The sequence below is a fragment of the Gambusia affinis genome, linkage group LG19 (assembly GCF_019740435.1).
Source record: "Gambusia affinis linkage group LG19, SWU_Gaff_1.0, whole genome shotgun sequence".
NCBI lineage: Eukaryota > Metazoa > Chordata > Actinopteri > Cyprinodontiformes > Poeciliidae > Gambusia > Gambusia affinis.
The window spans coordinates 9,532,383-9,554,339 of NC_057886.1; the positions used below are offsets into that span (position 1 = coordinate 9,532,383).

At 42.4% G+C, this 21,957-nt stretch overlaps 2 protein-coding genes across 7 annotated transcripts; one reads left to right on the plus strand and one right to left on the minus strand.

Moving 5' to 3' along the window:
* Positions 1 to 72: 72 nt before the first annotated feature.
* On the plus strand, positions 73 to 16,236 carry cramp1 (cramped chromatin regulator homolog 1). Of its 6 annotated transcripts, none has more exons than XM_044100952.1 (21): positions 73 to 239; positions 340 to 457; positions 2,245 to 2,621; positions 4,939 to 5,138; positions 5,222 to 5,375; positions 5,849 to 5,932; positions 7,387 to 7,435; positions 7,523 to 7,608; positions 7,827 to 7,950; positions 8,932 to 9,013; positions 9,178 to 10,059; positions 11,035 to 11,215; positions 11,336 to 11,502; positions 11,599 to 11,673; positions 11,772 to 11,853; positions 12,041 to 12,151; positions 12,291 to 12,457; positions 13,150 to 13,336; positions 13,513 to 13,680; positions 13,818 to 13,963; positions 14,372 to 16,236. In XM_044100952.1, exons 3-21 carry the CDS (start codon positions 2,246 to 2,248, stop codon positions 14,486 to 14,488), a joined length of 3,438 nt encoding a protein of 1,145 aa, XP_043956887.1. In that variant the 5' UTR covers positions 73 to 239; positions 340 to 457; position 2,245; the 3' UTR covers positions 14,489 to 16,236. The 6 variants fall into 6 exon arrangements, with proteins under 6 accessions (XP_043956887.1, XP_043956886.1, XP_043956888.1 ...); XM_044100951.1 differs by having other exon boundaries at positions 346 to 457; XM_044100953.1 differs by having other exon boundaries at positions 349 to 457.
* A 602-nt stretch (positions 16,237 to 16,838) lies between these two features.
* On the minus strand, positions 16,839 to 20,247 carry dhrs7b (dehydrogenase/reductase (SDR family) member 7B). Its single transcript, XM_044100955.1, has 7 exons — positions 20,154 to 20,247; positions 18,762 to 18,933; positions 18,554 to 18,672; positions 18,159 to 18,369; positions 17,676 to 17,768; positions 17,437 to 17,589; positions 16,839 to 17,306 (listed from the first exon to the last, which is right to left on the minus strand). Exons 2-7 carry the CDS (start codon positions 18,901 to 18,903, stop codon positions 17,101 to 17,103), a joined length of 924 nt encoding a protein of 307 aa, XP_043956890.1. The 5' UTR covers positions 18,904 to 18,933; positions 20,154 to 20,247; the 3' UTR covers positions 16,839 to 17,100.
* Positions 20,248 to 21,957: the final 1,710 nt, after the last annotated feature.

Consider the following 21,957-nt stretch of genomic DNA (forward strand, 5'->3'; position numbering starts at 1 on the left):
TACGCCGATAAAAAATTCAAACACCTCCTCCAGATTCCACCCGTTGAATTTTTGGTGGTCAAAAGTCAATTTGGGAGGAATTAATTCTGGAAGAAAAAAAACAATTTGCAATTTATTAAATAAAATGTTGGGATACAACATGATTGGAATCAAAAGAGTAAAAACTGCTTTTGATCCTCAAAGTTTCTAGTCGGACAATTCACGGGGCATGACAGGAAGAAAATCACAATTGGTTCTTTGTGAGTCTTTTCTCAACAACGGTTGGCGGATCTTGCTGTCAGTTAGCTTTCAAACTGCCGCCCTCCTAAACAGTGGACCAATCACGGCTTTTGTTTTGAGTTGTAGTAGGCGGGACTCCGCCCCTCCCCGGGAGCTGTCATCGGCACCAGGTTGCAGACGGTTAGCAATGCTGGCCTCCCTCTCGGTTAGGAATACCATTGGGAAGCTTCAACTTCAGGTACTGCTTCAACTCAGCTGCGTATTATTATAAAACTAACAGGGTTGGGATCTACGTTTTAAAACTGTATTTTTTTTAGTTAGGCAGTTTAGCTACATTTTAGTGTGTTCCAACGACTTAGCGTTAACGTTAGCTAACCTAACAGCATTAGCAGCTATGCTAGGTAGCACCTTATGCTTATTCTTGAGAGTTCTTTTCTAAATGTTTTTCCATGCCAATTTAAAAAACAATTCATGCGAACAGCTAATTATTAACTTCTGCGTGTTATTGGCATTTTATTACAAAAGCAAATCTGTTGAGAGAATATAAGAAGCTCAAATTTCATTGAATACTTGCATGTCAGGGATGAAAAATGTTTTTAACTTTGCGGGATAACGTTCGCTTTCTTTGTGTAAGTGTTTTGCTGACTTACGACTACCTTTTAAGAAGACCTAAAAGTAGTGAAACACGCAATTATTGGCGCGCAACTCTGCCTTTGTTGCAACTGTTATAAAATACAGGAAGATATTGTATCATAGGTTCATATAAAAAAGTATAAAAACAGTTTTTGACCCTGTGAGTGACCAGAGTTATGTTTTACACCTGACCAACCATAGAGCGAGCTATAAGGTGGGATACATGGAGGGTTTTAAATATTTTGTGTCACCTTACAAAGAATGTGCTGCCTCTTCATTTTCAGATTAGGCATGTTTCATTTTTTTAGATATGTATATTCACTTTTTTCTATTTATTTTACTGCAATTTGTACTGCACAACTTGGGCAATATAGCACAGTCATATCGCAGGATTACAGAAGGTTACACAGAATGAGAAAACTGATTTTTCTTATCATTACACTGTCATTCAAGGGTCAAATGTTTGGACTTAATGTTTCATTTGTGATCACAAAGATTGATTGGCATCCATTTGAGAAATGTATTAAATATAAGTAGGGCAATACTAAGCAGTAAATTTAAGCATTAAAGCTGAAATATGTGTAATAAATAATTTGTATTGCTGATATAACTTCTGCTGGCGATTGTAACGTATTGTCAAGTCTATATGCAGTCATGTTAGTGTAACTATGTATACTTATCATTTTAAACGGGCGCGGCTGACTGAAGCTTTTGTAAATTGCTCATCCACATCTGAAGATGCATGTATTAAATTTGGAAGCTATCTTTTATTTGCATTTATTATTGCAAGGGAAAAGCTCATTGAGTTATGTTGTTGCTGATAGAAAACAGTTGAACTGCGCAGAGTTCAGCTCAGTCGAAGCAGGAGCAAGAAGAGGGCAGGCAGCAGAGGGATCGCTTTCGGCTTTATTATGCTCAATTTGATCCGTAATTGCCAAGCAAAGCGGTCGGACTCATGGTGAAGAGAAAGAAGACGTGTTCCACCTCCGAAGAGCTCGAAAATGGGTAAAAATGGGGTTGAAATGAACACTTTATTTAGAGGTCGAATGCAGCGAGGGGCTCCTCTCGTCGTCGTTTCTTCAGGGCGCTAAACTGAAAAGCGCTCGCGTTTGAATTTAGTTTGATTTTTTTACGATATCATTGCATGTTTAAGGCGAAGGGTTCTCGGTAAAACACCCGCGCCAGTCGCCAAACAGCTTCCGTTGTTAATTTCGATGTATTTCAGTTTGGTTAATTTATAAATTTGGCGTTGTTTTGACGGGACTGAAGAGGGGATTTGAAACAAACAGCGGCGGCCATGTTGAGAGACAGTGACCGTCGTCTTTAGAAGTTAATTTTGCCCAACGCTTCGCTCCTAATTGAACAATTTCCCTCTGAATGTGTCCCTGGCAGCATGACACTGGGCTCCAGGGAGGGGATCGGTGTCGATGGGAAGCCGAATCCGACCAGAAAGCTCGAAGGCTGCGACGAGGAGGAGAGCGGAGAGCAGGCGAGCGACGAGCGCAGTACAAAGGGAGAGGAGCGAGTGGAAATTCTTAATCCATCAGCCACGGGTCCCAGCTCCGGTCCGGCCCCGGTCCTCCCCGGATCCCCGCCGAACCGGACCGGAGCGGGTTCGAACCAGCAGCCCCAGAGCTCCGCGGAATCCACCCCTCCGTGTCACGACCAGCATCATTTTCTGCGATCGAGCGTCCGACCTCCCAGCAAACGGATACGGAAGGATTCAATCGGATCCACCATCAATGGACACGGCGGGGCAAAATCGAAAGGTACAGCGACTGATCAGCCCAAATAAAAAGTGGGCAGAGGCAGGATTAGCAGGTGGTCTGCTCCCACTTTTAGTCGTGTCGCAGTGTGTGAAGTTTGTTTATCTTTGTTTAAAGCTGAGTGTTTTTGTTGCTTTTTTAACCCCGAGACACTTGCAGGGTTTAACTCTGGGTGCACTTCTGGCAGCTCCAGCTTAAGTTGCAACATCATTCTATTAAAAGGAGGAGAAACCAGAACTTACATTTCTATCAGGTCGTTCCCCGACTGTTTGCAGTCACTCTTACCCAGAAACGGGCAACAATGGCATCGTTAACACACCTCCATGGAGCTGCAGAAACCATTTTTTGTTTTTGTTTTTTGCATTAACATGAAAAGAAAAGTACAGCTAAATAAATTAGACTATTTTATGTCGGTAATTAAATTTTCATCTTAGAGAAACTCTTATTACATTATGCATGTTTACTTAGTAAAAATACAGTTTATCTTAAAAATAGAACATTACATAATCTTTCTTGTGAAGAAATTTTAGCCAACTGAAAAGTGCATCCACTGTTTTTTTTTTTTTTTGTTTGTTTTTTTTTGCATGAATTACTGCATCAATGCAGCGTGGCATGAATTTTATCAACCTGTGGTTCTGCCAAAGAGTTGAGGAAGCCCAGGTTGCTTTAGCAGCGACCTTCAGCTCATCTGCATTGCTGGTTCTGTTGTCTCCCACCTTCCTCCTGAATTTCAATGAGGTGGCCGAATATTCAATCACATGGTTTTTACCTTGTGTGTTGGTACAAATGGCAGTGAAAAAAAAAAAAAAAATATATATATATATATATATATATATATATATTTTTATATTTTTTTTTTTTTTCAACAATTTTAAAAAGATAATTACATTTCCGTGGAAACAGCAGTCCATTATTTCAGATTTTATGTCGCCTGCTGTGTTTGTATTTCACATTTCACACAGGTCAACAAAAAGCAGCAGCAATCAAGTGTGTTTTTAGTGTGGATATGTTTATGGCTTTGTGAAGGATTTAATCAGTCCGACCATCACTGCTGCCAGTAACACTGGTGAGTTTCGGTGCAGTGATGTGGTAATTGCTGGAGCCGAACAACATTTTGGACAATATTACATTTCTTATCATTAATTAACCCACCCAAGTAGACACCCAAACTCGTGTTTTTATTTTCTTTTTTATTGTCACTGTCCCTGAGCATTAGTATCTCCTTCACTTAGGACAATAAAAATCAATCCATCTGGGCAAATTTATTGTTTGGCATGTTGAAATTGAACGCATTATACATGAAATATTGATTGAACACTTTAGCTGATTATTGAACAAAATTGAGTCTTTTTTTTTTATGGACAGCCAAGTTTCGGCTACTTTTTGTAGCAAACTTAAGGGTTACTAATAGCTATTTATCAGGCTTCCTTCCTCATGCTAATTAAAGGCAGATTTTAGCACTTTGATTTGTGCCAATACGGATGATTTTTGTCACCAGTTCAGAGTAAATATGTGCAGGAACATCCAGCTTCTGTGGATTTAAGATTCTGGCACCGAGTTGCTTCTGCTGTATAGGAAATAGTTCCGAAAAACGCAGGTTTGTTTTGGCTCTGGTCATATTTTTCTTTTTAAAAGCAACTCTAAAAGTGTTAAACTGAACTAAATGTTTAGATTGAGAAGAATTGGTTTGCTTTAACAAGTTTGACTGATGGCTTTCCTCCACTTACTGTTGGTTGAGGGGAAAAAAGCGGCTATTTTCTTACACGCATTTGTTTGATATTTCAGCCATAATAACTCTTATTGATCCAGTCGTGCACATCTGTTTTTGAAGAGAGCTAATTTTAGCCGCTGCCTGCTTGCATTCAAACGCATTCGCTTCAGGAAACGAACCCCCTTTTCTGCTGAAATCCAGTTTGCGTAACGTCACAGTACTGAAACCTGAACTGAGATAGTGCGTACTTTAATGACACCTGGCGTTGTGCTCGGGTACAAATTTGGCCAGTGGAGCCCACCACGCGGTTGCTTTTGGACCAGCTCACCACAGGCCTGGCGGAGGGGACTGATTGCTTTTCCTGCCTGCTTGCCAGAGCTCAACCACAGAGATGTGAAGCTCTGCAGGTTGGACGCTGTAATGACAGTCTGTGGCTTAGTGGGCATTCATTTTAACATCCTCCAAATCCCCTTTGTCGTGAAAATAGTTGGTTTTATGCTCTAAAAGTCAGACAGGCGGCTTCACCTAAATATTCTGGTGTTTTTAAATTGATCTGCACTTTTGTGTCTTAATATCAATTTAGTTTCTCTCTGTTTCTGTGCATCACAGGGGCAGAAAATGGCTCCTCTTCCCACGGGGCAGTGGGACAGTCTGTGGCCAGCTCCACAGGAGGCGTTTCCAAGACGCCTAAGGGGGGCCAGGGGCCTGCTGAGAAAGAGGAGCAAGGTGGGAACCAGAAGAGAGCCCGTCGGCAGTGGGAGTCGTGGAGCGCGGAGGACAAAAACAGCTTCTTCGAGGGGCTCTATGAGGTGAGAACTTGCACCAAGAGGACTTTGCGAATCCCACATGTGATTTCCGTTTTATACTCCTCGTCGCTCTTCCTGTCCATCAGCACGGGAAGGATTTCGAGGCAATCCAGAACAACATTGCGATGAAGTACAAAAAGAGGGGGAAGCCGGCCAACATGGTGAAGAACAAAGAGCAGGTCCGCCATTTTTACTACCGCACCTGGCACAAGATCTCCAAACACATCGACTTTGCCAACGGTGAGATTCCCTTTCTCACTTTCATCCACAAACGCTGGATCTGACCGGGAGCCGGTCAAATCTGGAGAAGGTTTGTCATCATATCTGACCTGTTATGGCTGCTGGAGCCATCCAATTAGAGCTGCTTGTCACTTGGACGCGATGTTGTTAGATTCAGCAGGAGAACAGGGGCGAGGTTGAGTTTCCTGGTTTCTTCTTGGGGAGGGGTCCTCAATGTTTATGAATGGGAAACATGCATTTTATTTTAATGAGACCTTTTACAGCACATAAATTAAACATGAATCTACTTAAGATTCATGTTTAATGGCATTTATTGTCTTTGGCAAGACTTCCCTTTAAGCACAAGATAAAGAGGTTTAGCAGATAAGGCTGAAGTCATGTCCTCTCTGTGTTATGGCTGGGTTATCTTTGCGTAGCATACGCAGTCCCAGTCGCATCACAATGTGACATGTGTACCCTTTTTTTCTTTTCAGTCTACTCCCGTGTTTTGAAAAAATCGTCCCAAGAGCTGTACGGCCTCATCTGCTACGCTGAGCTGCGCAAAAAAGTCGGAGGACGTAAGTGGAAACCGTCCTTCGCGTTACAGCGCCTTGCAAAAGTATCTGCAACTCTTCAGCTGTTTCACACTGACTTCAGTCAATTTTGATTGATTATGTAATAGACCAACACAAAGCAGCACCTGAGTGTGAGGTGGAAGGAAAAGGAAACGATAACGTCTGTATCTGTATCTACCGCCGGCCCCCGTACCACGACACTCCTGAATAAAATCTGCTGCAAGCTATCGCTTTTAGCAGGCGGCTAATTAATAAATAGATTTTGCCTAAAGACTCAATCTAGCAGGGTGGAAAGAGTGTGGAAGTACTGAAAACCAAGGACAGTCCTAATCAGAGAAATAAGAAGAAATTCCTTTAACAGACAAAATAAAAAGCATGACTGAGCAACTTAAAAAAAACAATTTTAGGATCAGGATTTAACAATATTAAAGAGTAGAAAGTTCCAGACTGGGGGGGGGGCAACAGTGGTAAAAATCTCCTTTTATCTTACCTCAGTAGTTTTGACAGCCAGCAGGCCCTGGCTAGCGACATAAAGAGCTAATGCTACTTTTTTTTTTTTTTTTTTTTTTTTTTGCATGTCTGTTCATACTACTACTGAATGATGCGAACGCAATCAGACTTCTATGTTTACAGATTATGACTCCAAAACAACTCGCATGCACAAAAAAAGAAGGTTACGCAGCAGCACACTGTTTACAGAAATAAAAGTACAGAAGAGGCTGTCTATGGATCGATTTTATTCAGAGCTGACTGTTTGCTCCCAAAATCATAAGAAGACAAAGGAAGCTAATAGAAAGGAACCACAACTGATAGCGAATGCCTTTTGTGGAGCATTGACTGCAACTTCTGTAGAGAAGTCTGGTTGGATTTGTAGTCAAACTGGTGGGATTGACAAGTGACACTGACTTCTTTCATTATTTAATTTTAGGCAATATTTTACATCCAGCTTTATTGTGTCTGGCTTCTTCTGTGTCAGTGAGGCAAAAGTTGAATCAAGCCTTTGAAAACAATCGCATACTTTTCTGATTGAAAACCACATGTGGAAGTATTACCAATAGGATTTTTGGGGGGAGGGGCGAAAAAATATACAAATTGGGTCGATTTTGGGTCGCACATTCCTGATGTGTAAAACGTACGGTAGCCTAAAAGTTCTTTGACAGAAGCTCTTGTTTGCCCGTGCACTGTGCTGGGGAGCCAGTGTTACTGGAAAAGCAACAGAGTCACCAATGTCTTTAGGACTTAGTCAGGAAACACCCTCAAGTTTTCTGAACAATCAAGGATAATTACATAAAATGATTATCTACATTGTGTTGGTCTATAAAATCCCAATAAAATCAGAGGATGTGTTTGTTAGATTCATTAGGCTGGGACACGAGGGACGGGATTAAATCTGGACTACCAGACCTCTGGGACGATGACATAACTAGCTCTCTGGTTTGTTGTTTTGCATTTGACAGTGATGGATGAGAAGAACGTGGCAAAGCTGAATGAACTCATCCAGCAGGGGTAAGGATTCATCAAGACAACTGACATGTAGTTAAATTAACTTTTACACACACACAAAAAAAACAACAACTATTTCTGTTGATGTAGAGCCACCACCGTGCGCTCCAAGGGGAGAAACCTCCGAATCAAAGCCCCTATGTGTCGCGCACTGAAGAAACTCTGCGATCCAGACGGTGAGCACGCAAACGCCAAACATGCGCCCCGCAAAAATGGTTAGACTCATCAAAAGGTGGTTTATAAGAATAGTTAGAACAATTACTTCAAAATGAAAAATACAAACAGAACTCCCACTACAATCTTTGTCAATATTACACCAGATGGATGAATTACTAGTGACTGTCTGTCCGCTCTCATTCTCCATGTGTATAAAAAGTTGTGTTTGTTTCTGCAGGGGTGAGCGATGAAGAAGATCAGAAGCCGGTTCGTCTCCCTCTGAAGGTGGCAGTGGAGCTCCAACCTCGCAGCAACCACTCCTGGGCCCGTGTTCAGAGCTTAGCCTACAATCCCCGCCTCAGGTAGGAGATGTTAAAAAAAAAAACATATTATCCTAAAGCCACTATAAATCAATATGTTACACCTAGAGTCTCGCTGCCCCGCTACTATTTAAGTCTCATTTCTGTAATTCGTGATGAGAAAAAGGTAACATGACTGGTGTCGTTTACTCAAACGTTTCTGTTCAAATTTTCCAGCTGCGAAGCTCAGTGATTCATCACCTTTTTTTTTTTTTTTTTGAAAAGGAAGCGGTTTGATTTCCTGTTTGAATATTTTCATCTAGTTTTTCAGATGTTCCCTGTCTGCAGCTGTGGCACGCTTCTGAGGTTACAGTAACAGTCGGCTCCATTTAGATATTTGTGTGCAGTAATCATAGGCCCCATTGTTTAATGACTTGATAGAACAATTTTTCTATAATTATTCCAACCCATTCAACACATTTCAATATTATTGAAAAACATATCTGTTTTTGGCACTTTATGATTCACGTAAGACACTTTATATAGATTAGTTGCACACAGATGGATATTTTCTTTTATTTCTGTTAATTGTGATGTGATATTCCAATTTTAAATGTCACGTTTTCATTAAATATGTGAATATTCTACTTACTACTAATCAAAGGCGACTCTAAACAAGTTGGTTTTTAGCCTTGATTTAAGGAAACTCAGTGTTTCAGGGTCTTTGCAAGGTTATCCAAATTTGTGGGTCGTTGAAACTGAATGCCACTTCCTCATGTTTGGTAAAATTATTAATAACTTGTTATTAATAATAATAGCTATTATTATTGAATTTAAATACAATTGATAGACACCCTTGTTTTATTTCCGATCAAAAAGAAACTTGTTGGTTGAATGAAAATAATTTGAAACGTAAATCTGCCAGAGGTCTGAATGACTTTGGGATCTACAGTGTCATGCATGTAAAACTCTATTATGTAAAAGAGGCATTCTTTACATAATAGACCGGCAGCTAAAGGTTTTGTTTTGTCTTTTCCAACGCAGGATGGTGGTGGAGCTCCACAGGAAAGTCTCCTGCCTCATCGAGTATCTGAAACAGAAGTGGGCGTACCAAGACCAGCGAATTGTATCCTAGAAAACACGTCGCGTGTCACTGTTTGAACTCCATTTTGGAGGCCGTTCATGAAAAGCCTGCTTCCACCTTGGCGGCTTTGCCTCAACGCGCTAAAGATCCCAGAGTGGGTTTCTAATCTGCGGTGCTGTTTGTTGTCCTTAACGCCTCTTCTCCAGCTGAAGAGTCTCATGGAGAGGGAGGCTCTAGAGGCCAGCAGCAGCAGCCTGGACTCCCCCAGTAAAGCTCATCAGCAGGAGCTCACTCTGTTCCCCGCTGAGAGCAGCACCCTGACAACGCTGCCTGGCGTGGCTCGGGTGGTCCACTCCAAGGCCTCTTGCACCGTCCATTGGTTAGAGAGCGGCAAGAGCCGGCCCAATGCCAAGGAGCTGCCGGCGGTCCAGATCCTGGGCATCCAAAGTGCCCCGCCTCCGCGGGGTGGCAGCAAATCAGGTCGGGGAGGTTCCACTGCTGCCGCTGCCAACCCTTCAGTGGCCATCCAAGCTGACGGCCGCCGGACCGAGCCCCCCAACCCCGAACCATCTCCGGACGGTTCCGGAAAGGTAGAGGAGAAGAAACCCCCGCCTGTTTCCGTTTCCTGTCAGCAGACAGAAGAGGGCAATGGGACGGGTCCTACAGAGACTGGTCTGGAGGTCAACGGGGGTGCAGAAACCCAATCAGAGCAGTGCAAAGAGGAGCAGCAGTCGGGCGGCTCTTCTTCAGATTTAACCCAGGCTTCGTCAGTGAAACCCGCGGCGACCAGCTCAGAGGAGAACGCGTCGCAGGGCGCCACACCGCCGGCTAAAGAGCGCAGCGTGGAGCAGATCAGAGAGGAGGGCTGGAGCGCCCGCGACGCCGAGAACGTCACCCTGGCTGAGCTCTATCTGATGTTCGGGAAGCCGGGGAAGCTGCAGCTGGAGTACGAGTGGCAGCCTGCCGCAGTTCCTTCCAGCAACCAGGAGAACGGGCAAGCTCCAGAGACGCCCAAACCCAACAGGACACACAGGGTTCTACGCTGCCTGCTGAAGCTGGTTTCCACCGAGATCAACCCTAAACCTCTGGTAAGGACCCAAACATGCAACAACCTTTATACATTATAGTTCCTGTTTGTATTTAAGGTTAAAGATAATCAGATGTTTTCTAGACAGAGGTGTGTGTGGCCTTACTAACAGCAAAGAGTTGAGGTGCTGGAGATGAAGGGATAAAAGGTTGGATGTAGAATGATTTAAAGGAGGAAATTGGATCAACCTTAAAAACAATGTTTAGGGTAACAGTACTGAGCACAACTATGTCGATCTCAATCTTAATTAATTTGATTTCTTTAATTTCATCACAAAGTATTCATTTAGGCTTCAGGATTTCAAGACCACCAACACAAGAGTTAGTGCTATTGTGGAGCACTAACTCTTAAAATTTTAAAGGTTTAACACAAACCAGAAAAGTCAATAATCTAATAATCAGGCAGCCAGGTCTTTAAAAACACTAATATCATCACCGCATTGTTTAAAAAATATATTGTACACACAGGATTGGTTTCAGAAGTTTTCAACCACATGAATCTGCACATATCTGCCCCTGAGCGCTGCTTTAACCATGCCAAACCCATAGGGGGCAGTGTAGCGCAATAATCACCAATCAGATTGCTTCAAAACAACCACAACTTCCTGCTAGGAATTAAAGAGAGCCATTTCTATGGAAAGGTATATATGTTGAACTACTTTTGAATAGAGTATTAGAATGTAACATTAATAAAACACAAGTAAGTATGTGGATAAATTGACACATTGTTTGTCGCAGGCACCCTAAATTTTCCCTTGGACACACAAACCCAAATAAAGAGTTTTCTCAAGTCTCCACTTCAGTCAGAGTTTTTATAAATAATAATTTTTAGTGACATTAAACTGAGTTTCCATGTGGATGAAAGGCCAAAGTGAATAAAAATGCCTTAGTTTTCCCAGATATCTGGCTACGTGTGTGGAGTAGAACACCTAAATTGGTAATAACATTTAGTATTGATTTGCATTTTCGACCCGCAGGCTCCAGAGGTGTGCTCCACCGCCACGTCTCCTCTTAAGGCTGGTCCGGATGAGCAGAACCAGACGCTAACGCCTCCAGGGAAGAGTCCAGTCGCAGGCGTCCGCAGCCCCAGCTTCGGCCGGCAGCAGGCGTCCGTCCGGGGCGCCCGGACCCACCCGGCGAATGCAGCTGCTGCCGCTGGTATTTCTGACTTTTGTGGCACCAATATGACAACCATGTCTGGAGCCGACTAGAAACTTAACAGTTGTCGGAGACGGGAAGCACACTTGCTCACAATGTTTTGTTTCCTCACCTCCCCAGGTGGGCGCAACCTGCCTCGGTCTCTGCTGGGATCGCCTGGCGACGGCGAGGGCAGCGTGTTCGCCGTTCCCACCACGCTGCCCCCCAACAGCTCGCGGCACAGCCGGATGTTCTCCCCCAACAAGGAGGCCCAGCTAGCCTTCAGGCAGCAGCTGGACTCCATCAGCGTAAGAGCGAGCAACGCATCACTTCGACGTCCCGTTATATGATGTCTTTATTCGTTCTCTACGCCCAATACTGACCCGGGTGCTCTTTTCTTTCAGATGCAGTCAGATCTTTTTCTTTCCAGACAGAGAAAACCTCGGAATAGACAGTTTCGGAAACCTCTGGTAGTTCAGGTATTGATGGAAAGACCAGCTCGATATTTCTGCGTAGTAAAAATGAGCCTGATTGGCCACTTAAAATCTTGATTTTGTGCATTTTTTGTTGTTCACAGCGAACCCTTCTGCCCAGGACGACAGGAGACACTCCTCAGCACGTCTGCTCCTTCTCCATTCTCTCCAACTCCTCCGCCACGGGTACTTCAGACACGTTTTTCCTCATAGTGATCTATATTTGCAATTATATTTCCAGTTCTTGGACGTTGATGGGTAAAACTGCTTTTTTTTTTTTTTTTACGTCGCAGTTAAATAAATGGCTCGATTTCCTCTTGTACAACAACAACTTTTAAGTGCTTGCTCGCTCACTTCCTGTTTCCTCCCCCAGGAACCGGATCCTTCCGGCCAATCAACACTCGCCTGGCTCCGTCCTCCCGCCCTCCCGTGACCAAAACGTCACCTCCTGCGTCCAGCTCAGCAGCACCCAGCCAGCTCTCCAGTACGAATTTTCATTCACCAATTTATTTCACAGCATGACTTGCCCATGACTTGAGTTGCCCAGTCTTGACACTACTTTCAGTTCCCACTCATATGCTCATTCTGATGCTGAAATGTGGTGCACTCTGTGTTCCTGATAGACGCTCTCTCAGGTGCCATCGACCTGGCAGCGAAGTCCGCAGGCATCATCCCAGGCAGCCCCTGCCGGGACTTGGATTCTCTGGCTGTCAACGCTGCCGTCCTCGCAGCAACACCCATTGTTGATGCTGCACCAGACGCCCAGCTCCTCCAGCAAAATGTCCCAGAGGTACGCAGCGAGCACACACACACACAGATATTCCCCAACACCCTCCGGTTGATCTCATTAAAGAACTGATGCAATAAATGTGCAAACAGGTGTAAAGGTGTTTACAGGTTAATGTCAAGTCATGATAAATACTTTTCAGGGTTAAAATTATGGAACTGAGCAATTTTGCACATGTGAAGAATCTTTAGTACTTTTTATGTTGTTTTTATATGTAGAAGGTTGTTTTTCTTCCCTTGTATCCTATCTCACTTCCTTCTTTCCTACATCCTGGCATTCTTTCATTTCTCCCTTCTCTTTGTGTCCTATGTCCTGACCTTTGTTTATTGTTTATTTATCATTTCATACAGGTTCTGGATTTAAATGAGACCCGTTATAGAAATATCATATCTTTTAATTAATTGTGAACTTGAGTATTTTTTGCTCATCCTACATATACTGTATGTGGTTAGGATAATACGTCCATCTCTCAGTCCGTCCAACCCGAAGACTAGAAATTGCTTCCGTAGCCGTTTCACTTCTGAGTTTTAAAAATAATGAAAAATGTGTCACAGTCTTGACTGGGGTTTGAAACACTCACTCATACAGTTCAGCTGTTGATCTGTTGAGACCCTCCATAGAAACTCCTGCTCCACGCTGCTTCATCCTGTGTGTTTTATCACGGGGCTGAATGATGACGCTCATCGTTTCCACAGAACGGTCTGCCGCCTCCGTCTCCTGGCGGGGCAGGCGGCGGGGACTCCCTCCTCTCCCCACCCAGCGTCGCCTCGCTCCTCGACATCTCTCTGCCCGGCCCCCCTGAAGAGGCCCTCACCCCCGGCGAGCCCCAAACACACATCAGCGACTCCATAATCGAGCTCGCCATTAACTCAACAAGCTACGGTGCGTTTCATTCAGACTCCCACATGCCGACTCGTTAAAAATAATTTACAGCACCAGAGAGAACCTTCAGAGTTCTGTGATAAAATCTGAGGAATCTTTCCTGCTGTTTGTTTCTCCCCCCTTTTATTTGCCTTTGTATTGATGCGGTAATAAAAGCATATCGTGTTTTCTTGCAGGTGAAGAGGCTGCTCTCTCTCCAGCCAAGCTGGGTAACGGTGACCCCTCCAAGCTGTTGGCCTCGTCTCCCTCGGTCAGCCCGTCCAGGGGCTGGATCCCGTCGCCCAGCCACGACCCCCAGTGGTACCCCAGCGACTCCTCAGACTCTACGCTGGGCTGCCTCCTATGTAAGCCTTTTTTGCCTGCTCATAGTTTATAGTTCATATATAAATGATTCCTTTTTAAAAAAGAAAAACATTTTTGTTCCTCATATTTGCTGCTCTGAATATTCGCTGTACTTTTCTTCTTTTTTTTCCCCTTCCAGCCAGCATGGTTTCCCCTGATAAGAGCAGGCGGACCACCCTCACCCCCTCTGGCCCCTCAAGCGGAACCGCTTTGCTCGGTCCTAGTCTCCTGGACTGCAACTCCCATGACTCCTTTCAGTCCCGTGGCCTTCCTGACGTGGCAGAGGTAAAAAAATAAAAATAAAAATCTGCCTCATCTCATTTCCACAGAGAATGAGGAATCATCCTCAAGCCGCCTCCTCACAACTCCGTGTGAACAAAGGTGGTGACAAACCAGCAGAAGTATCGTAAACTGTTAGTGAATGTAACTCATCACTTATGATTTAATCAGTGCTTTAGCCACTTTTTACCACCTAAATATTAATCTAAAAACATTAAAAAATCTATGGATTATTGTTTATTTGTGCTTTTTATGTATTTCTAGGATCGCGGTTAGATGAAAAATCTGCAGAATGTGCAGACTTTTTTAATCCAATAGTCGATTGCTAATGTAATCGTAATTTGTGGAAGTAGAACTCAAAATGATTTTCCATGACATTTTTTTTTTTTTTTTTTTTTGTGGTTGGGATTGCAGATGGACACTCAGCTTGCCTGCATGATGAGCGAGAGCAGCGTGGACTACATCGCTCGCTTCAATGACCTGGCTCAGGAGCTGGCCGTCACCGAGCCCTCCATCCCTAATCCTCCGTGATGAACAGAGCCATCTGGAGGACGCACGACTGTCCCTCTGCCTCGGATCGCCGTGGAGACAGCCTGACAGCCCTCTCAAAGCCATCCCTGCCCTGGAGTATAAGTGCAATAATAACAGAGAAACCTGAGCTCTGGTTTCCTCTGGACTGTTCTTTACGGTAAAAAGAAAGGAAAAAAAAAAACACCCTTTAAAATCATAAACACTTTAGATGAATCACCGTGTTTATAAAACACAGCCTCATCTTCTAGAAGAATACTATGCCATATCCGAACAAAACTATTTCCACCAGTTTGTCTCATCCGCCTCTGTATGTCTCGTGTGTTTTTCTACTCTTACATCGACCCCGGAAAATGTGGAAATCCATCAAAATGTGCAGGAGCCCAACCTGACGTGTGGTTTATTTCTTTCTTTCTAACTTCTAGCAGTGAGTCGTAGGTTGAACACGATGAGCTACTCGCTCTAATTACGTTGTAGACGTGCAGCACAAACCAGCAACGGCGTCCATCTTGGTGCTCCGCATTTCGCACGTTCTTCATATCAGTTCGAGTTTTCTCGCTCTGTTTGAACCTGGCTTCATTTCTTACAGCCGCTCACCGAATGGCAGCTTGTTAATTAGGTGATATTTTTGTAGCTTGCAGGCTTGGAATCAGCTGAGATGAGCTGCTCTGTCAGTATTTTGCAGATCACAAAAAAAAAAAAAAAACCTAAATGTTCAAATAGCTGTGTCAGTTGTCAGATGGCTTGCTGTTGGCATGAAGCTGAAAAGACAAATTTCAGCTTTTTTTCACTTTTTTTTTTTTTTTTTTTTTTTACATTTCATTAGCTGGCGCTTTATTCTATACGAATTGTGCAGGTTTTGAATGCTTTTCCCGATATGGACGCACCTGGATTATTGAGATTATTAACCTCGTATCTACTTCTGTGGTGCTTTTCCCCCCCGTCAGCCATGTTTCTCTCTAGTTTACACTTAGCTGAAAAAGCGTAAAAGCAAACAGTCCGAAGAATGTAACTGGATCAAACACTAAAGCCATAGTAGATTCTGAACTTAAGTTTTTTCCCCCCCTTTTTTCATCATTAAAACAACTCCCCGAAGGTTAATCTCCCTTGGGCTGTTACTAAATTGTACTAAAACACTATTGCTAAAATCAACATGATTGGCTTCTGGACTTGTCTGTATTTTGGCATCATGTCACTCTGAGTAAGATAACAGGTTCCTCTTTATCCATGCAGTGTTTTGTAACATGCATCCTGCTGTTAGCCCACAGTTGGTGCATTCAGGGTTCATATTTGCGAACATCTTCTGCGCGACATCAAACTTTAGAGTCCAAACTGCAGGACAGCTTTTTATCATCATTCCACTAAAGTAATTTGAAGACGTTGTGTTTCTTTTAGCGCCTCAGTGGCTTTGACTTCACATTGCAGATGCTCTGCGATGTGGAGGACATCAAAAATTAGCTTCATTTTGTGACACTCTATATATGTATAAGGAATAAATGGCAGGTTTTTGTATTTTAATCTGGAATGTTTTGTCTTTTTCTGTTGAAGGATTTGTACAAATGTTAATTCCAATATTCTCTGCGCCTGTGTAACATAATGTAAAAAAAGGATATTTGGACTATTTATTAACATTTCTTAAAGTGTTTTTCTCTGTTTAACTTAATATTAAGGTGTCATCTTAAAAGGATAAACCTGTTTTAAGTTTTGTAAGAGCTGTTTTTATTCAGTGTATAAAGATAGATGCAACATCTGCCTGTCGTTTCTTGTGCTAATTGTCCCAGACATGGGATGTTGACGACAGTTTCAAGTGTTTCGACTTTTTCACTGATCCATAGATCTGCCATAAATACTAAAACACCTTTGATTTAGGTGAACCTTAAGATGTGAAAACGTTAATTTACCTACAAGCCTTTCACACCTCACCAATTCAGATTTGCAGTAATGAATAGTTGTATGACTAACATGCTTTCCCCACAGATCTGTGCGCACACACCTCCAAATTGTACACACATTGGAAGATAACAGTAAATCAACAGAAATGTACTAAATGCAGGAGGATGAAAAATGCATTATTGTGGCTAAACAGGAAATGGAGATAAACAGTGTTTCCCTTAAGGAGAAAATGTCTGAAAAACACAGAGTATGACTTTTGTTTAAAACAAATCCCTGAAAACTAAGCTGATGGTTTCAGAACCAAAACATGGAGGATTTTTATCCATCGTGATCAGATTATTTAGTCATTTAACAAAACTGCCAGCAGTTGATATCACATCAGCTCCTGTTTCATTTGGTCTCTAATACTTCTGTTTATGATAAATAAAGATGTGGCGTTTACAAATGACACTGAAACAGATTTCTGGTCATACGTAGACGTCATTTCTAGCAGGAAGCAGCCGGGATCATGTTCTGGAACATGATCAGTTCCAGAACATTTTAAAAGTAGTCCCACATTATGCAAAAAACACGCTGGTTTCTGCGAGACCCGGAACCGGGTCCAGCAGCGTGAAGAATTACCAAAGAGCTCACTCTGTCCACTTAAAATCCGTTTGACCTCAAGAGTCCAGAGTCCCAGTTTGGCCCGACTCACTCGTACGTAATCCCCTTTAGCTGCCGCGTCACTCGTCTTTGCGTTTCTCCTCTTTGCGAGCCCGCGACGCCATGAGTTTGAAGAAGAGCGCGGGCCACAGCGTACGGAGATAGATGGCCACCGTGGGCAGGGGTCCGGCCAAAACCACGTCTTTGCTCTTCAGATGGACGGCCTTCAGAACCGCGTGTGCCACATCTCTGGGGTCCCAACCCGACGCCGTGGTTTTATCCATAACTGGATGAGTTGTAAAGCATGTTAATACAGAAAAACAGTTCAAATACTTTCATTAAGTCATTTGACAGCTGCTCTATACTAATCTATTCCTCCGGTCAATAAGGCAGTGATTACTCTTTGAATGCCTCACCTCCATACGTGGATCCATCTCCAGTTACAGCGTTGACCGACAGGTTGGTTCTGACGTACCCGGGGCTGACCACCGTTACTGGGATACCCAGGTGTCCTATCTCTGCCCGGAGGCAGTCAAAGTAGGCCTGAATGGCATGCTTAGATGCTGCATCTGGTCATATAATTTAAGAAAAAGACAAACATTGGTGATTATTGTACATAACATTGTCCTGAAGGAGGAAAACTAAAAATGCTTACAAGCAGATCTGTAAGGAATGCTTATCTTTCCCTGGATGCTGCTGATGACAACGATGTGGCCGCTGCGCCTCTGAACCATGGAGGGCAGGAGAGCTGCAAAGACAACAATAGTGCTTCACGTGGACACAGTTTTCTTCAGCTTCTTACTCTGAAAGAGTTTGCTTTCAAACTGGGCTTAGGTTCTACAAAGTATCGACTGAGCAAAGGATAAATATGAATACAAGCCACACTTTTCCAATTTTTTGTTCTACAGAAATTTTTTTTTTTTTAAATCACAAAAAATTTCTCTTCCATTTCACAATTACATCCTACTTTGTGTTCATCTAGCAAATAAACGTCCCCCAAATAATTAGTCTGTTAAAAGTTAGTGGTATGAAACCTTTTACAGAAAAAAAATTATCTAATTGCTCCCATATTCATATCAAAATGCAAGCTGTAAAAATTAAATGGATTTTAGATGATCCACTCAAACTCATTACCAACCTTGCGTGAGAGAAATGGGACCAAAGTAATTGGTTTCCATAACATCTCTTTGAACAGACATGTGGGTGTCCAGTATGTTGCCACGGTAACTGATTCCTGCATTATTAATGAGGACGTCTACATGTCCGTAGCATTTTAGGATCTCCTCGGCAGCTTTTCCCACAGAGTCTGCTTTGGCCAGGTCGAAGACAACAGTGCTGGGAGCGAAAGTCTGCAGGATGAACAAAACAAAGATGGCAAATCAAACTGTTCCCCTCTAGCTTAGAGAGTTCAGCCCTCTCTCTCTCTAAAACAACAGTACAAACTTTAAAAATAATTACACCAGTTTGCCTTTTTATGTGACAAGACATAACTTGATGAGAAAAACATCACGGCTCGTGTGGACGTCTGCCTACCTGGCGCTGACCGTCTCCTGAGTTTCCACTAAGCTCCTGCACCACCTCTTGCAGGCGAGCCGTGTCTCTTCCACACAGCACAAGCCGAGCGCCTGCAGCGTGGAAGACTCGTGCACACTCTACACCATAAAAAAAAAAAAAAAAAAGTTAGCTATTGTTAGGAGACTTTGTCCTGATCACCTAAAGTGAAAATGAATGAAAGGCTGACCTCTTCCAATCCCAGAACTGGCTCCTGTGATGACCACGACCGCACCCTGGACGGATGCTCCCCGTCTGAGGCGGAGGAGTATCTGGAACAGCAGCAACACTCCCACACTTCCTATGACCAGAGGAAGCACTGCTCCTCCCATGGTGCACTTTGAGTCTGACGGTAACCCTTCCTGTTGGTAAATTAATGCATTTAATCTATTTGAACTGAAAGTGCAGTAACCAGCAAAGAAATGCTTCAAAGTCCTAAAGTGCTGTACAGAAGTCGATAAATTTCTAATAAAACATACATACATACATATTTTCACTGGTTAAAAAGAACTTCAACCCAATCCTCTACAATATAATCTGAGTACCTTATTGGGCATAAGCATAAAGTTGCTATTCAGGGGAAAAACTCTGCCCTGAAGCATTACTCCATTCATCTTTAAAACCTCTGCCTAATGCTTTTAGGCATCCAGAAACATTCTTTTCTGTGATGCAAAGCAGTAATTACAACACTCACAGCCTTGGAAGAAACCATGCTTTGTGGGAGAAGAACGATTTCAGCCACCACCCGCTTTTTAAGGAAACCATTCTCTACTTCTAATTTAATCAAGTTAAAAAAAACAAACCATAAAGATATATGCTGCTCTGTCCTCATGAACTCTCCCCTCCCTCCTCCCAACTCTGAGCCATTTAAAGGACAATTAAAAATGATGCAAATACAGTACTTTGTTTCAAGGCTAAAACAAAGTGAAGATGAGAGTCACTTTGCAACTCAAGGCAAATTGTCTCAAGAAAAACTGAAGCCGTAAAGTTTACGCAAAATAAGATTTCTGACTTAGCGCCTCGGGAGGTTGATTTGACTAATAATAATAATGATAAACACTATTTTATATAAAGTACTTCACGTTTGAGACACACAGTTTTGCAAGATATTAACAGGTGGACATGACAAAGAAAACTATTTCTAAACATGAATCAGAAAATGTTTTCCCTCTAAAAGGTGTCTGACTCATCAATGGAAAAGGAAGAGCAAAAGACCTTTGGTCTATCAAAGGCTAAAGGTCTTTGATAGACCTTTAGCCTTTGATAGACTATACGTCTATCAAAGGCCTTTAGTCTTTGACAGGCCTTTGATAGACCTTAACAAAAACTATCATTTTTAGTCTTTTAACATTAAAAATGTTTTAAACATGTTTTTATTGTTAATTATGTTAACATGCTGAAATGTATAGCAGGTTTTTCAGTATATGGTGACAGTGGCGTGTACTATACTGTAATGAACCCACACATGTCAATTTATCTCTACAGAGTAAAACAGTAACGCTAGCTTTAGCTTTAATCAATGCTGCAAATAAGCTTGACAACCGTTAATAGCTTGTCAGCTTAGATTTAGTCAGAGACTCACCTGGATTGATTTCGAGGGCTACAGAAAGCGAGGTGTGTACAAGTAAAACAGATCACTTCCTGTTTGGTTGAAAACAATCCGCATGTTTCTCCTCGGGCTTGATTGGTCTGCGCACAGCTGCCGCGCAGGATTGTGGGAAGCGTAGTTTCACGACACTGGCATTTACGTCATCGATACAAGCGAGCTTTTTATTGTTGTTGTTGTTGTTGTTGTTGTTGTTGTTGTAGTTTGTTTTTTCATCTTATTCATTTGTTGGTGGATTAGCTGCCCACAAAGATTAATTAATGTTTTTCATGGCTGGGACATGCTGTGCTCACCTGTAATATCAGATCAACTGTCTCCATAAATGGTTGGTGGACTCCAACATTTTCCTGCAGATAGTTTTGGTTGCAAGACGTCTAAGATATAATTTTTTTTTCTTTTAAATTTGAATTGTAATGCTCTCGCCAACAGGGAGCTAAAGATGGGGTGGCAGAAAAAAAACTATGGGGCACAAAACAGAAAACGGAAGAGGGGGAAAGATAAAGATGTTGGAGAGACGAAGAAAAGCTTTTCAAAATGGTTGAAAGACAATTAAGTAATGTCAGTGTATCAACAAAAGAGTTGTAAATATTCAGGTTAGCTTAAGCTAGCCTAAAATGGCAGGTGATTGTTGTTGTCTCCGCCCTTATTGAACCAATACGGGCCGCGATTTATTCCGCATTGCTATAAATACAAAATAAAATAGACACACTTATCACACACATCTCAATAATAAGTGTGATAATAATGGCCAAAACAAAAAACGGGATATATTAAGGTCAGCTAAATTGTCGTTGCGGGACCTAAATAGGACCCCCGCCACCCCCACGAACTGACGCTCTTGTCACGGTTGCTTAGAGACGGACAGTACGCAGCCGCCGTGAGCCTCTATCAACCCGCGTCTTTTTAAAATGTCCACCCGATACTACACCGTCCTTAGAAGTAAAACTTCTGGCAAAAATACAGATGGTAGTGGGAAGACAAACACTTTAGGCTAAACAATTACAGTGAAGTTTAATAGGGGCATTAAATTAAATGTGACATTCAGTGGCACCCAGTGGGTTTGATATCTGACAGAATGGATCAGGAGAGGAACCGCAGACCCGTCAGAACCTAAAGAATCAGACATCAGTCTCTTCATCCCTCAATCATTTTCTGAGACCGAAAAATAATATAAATGACAATTTAAAGAACAAATCATACAAATAGATCAATAAATGTTGTGAAGAGAAACCGTTTATTTTTTCGAACATTAAAAACGTTTAGGATTGTGTAGAAACATTTTTTATCTTTTATAAATACAGTGTTTTGTGGTCAATATTATTTCACCATTTCATTAATTTAGGTTGCCAGTTTGGATCTGGCTTCCTATCAATGACATGTTCGCATACACCTCAGAAAGTATGTAGTTGCGCCCCTGAGTGTAGCAAACTGGAAAGACAAGTCTGATTGATTAATGGATTGAAAACAATTAATTCGCTGCACTATAGAATGTAACCCAAATAGAAATGCAAACACATCACTGGCAAGAGAAAAATATTTAAAATGAATTGTGTTTTTGGTGCAACAGGTTCACTCTTTACATTGACATTAATATAATCTATTTAATGCCGTTTCTGATTCTTTAGAAGCCTGTGGGATAGTTCATACAGGAACCACTTTCAAACAAGAAATGTGTGCACATGTTTAATGCTTTAGAGGCCGCTTTCCTTCATTATTATATTTACCTTGTGCAAAAAGAGAGCCTAGTCATGATGCTGCCACCACCATGCTTGACAGCTGG

What these genes read in the sequence shown, in the direction of transcription:
- cramp1 (XM_044100948.1), top strand. Translation starts at nt 1,808, where the DNA reads ATGGTGAAGAGAAAGAAGACGTGTTCCACCTCCGAAGAGCTCGAAAAT. An exon ending in GCCTACAATCCCCGCCTCAG is followed by an intron (nt 7,951 to 8,931) that starts GTAGGAGATGTT and finishes TTTCCAACGCAG; the next exon opens with GATGGTGGTGGAGCTCCACA. An exon ending in GAATGCAGCTGCTGCCGCTG is followed by an intron (nt 11,216 to 11,335) that starts GTATTTCTGACT and finishes TCACCTCCCCAG; the next exon opens with GTGGGCGCAACCTGCCTCGG.
- dhrs7b (XM_044100955.1), bottom strand. Translation starts at nt 18,903, where the DNA reads ATGGGAGGAGCAGTGCTTCCTCTGGTCATAGGAAGTGTGGGAGTGTTG. An exon ending in CAGTTCTGGGATTGGAAGAG is followed by an intron (nt 18,673 to 18,761) that starts GTCAGCCTTTCA and finishes TTTATGGTGTAG; the next exon opens with AGTGTGCACGAGTCTTCCAC. An exon ending in CAGGAGACGGTCAGCGCCAG is followed by an intron (nt 18,370 to 18,553) that starts GTAGGCAGACGT and finishes TTCATCCTGCAG; the next exon opens with ACTTTCGCTCCCAGCACTGT.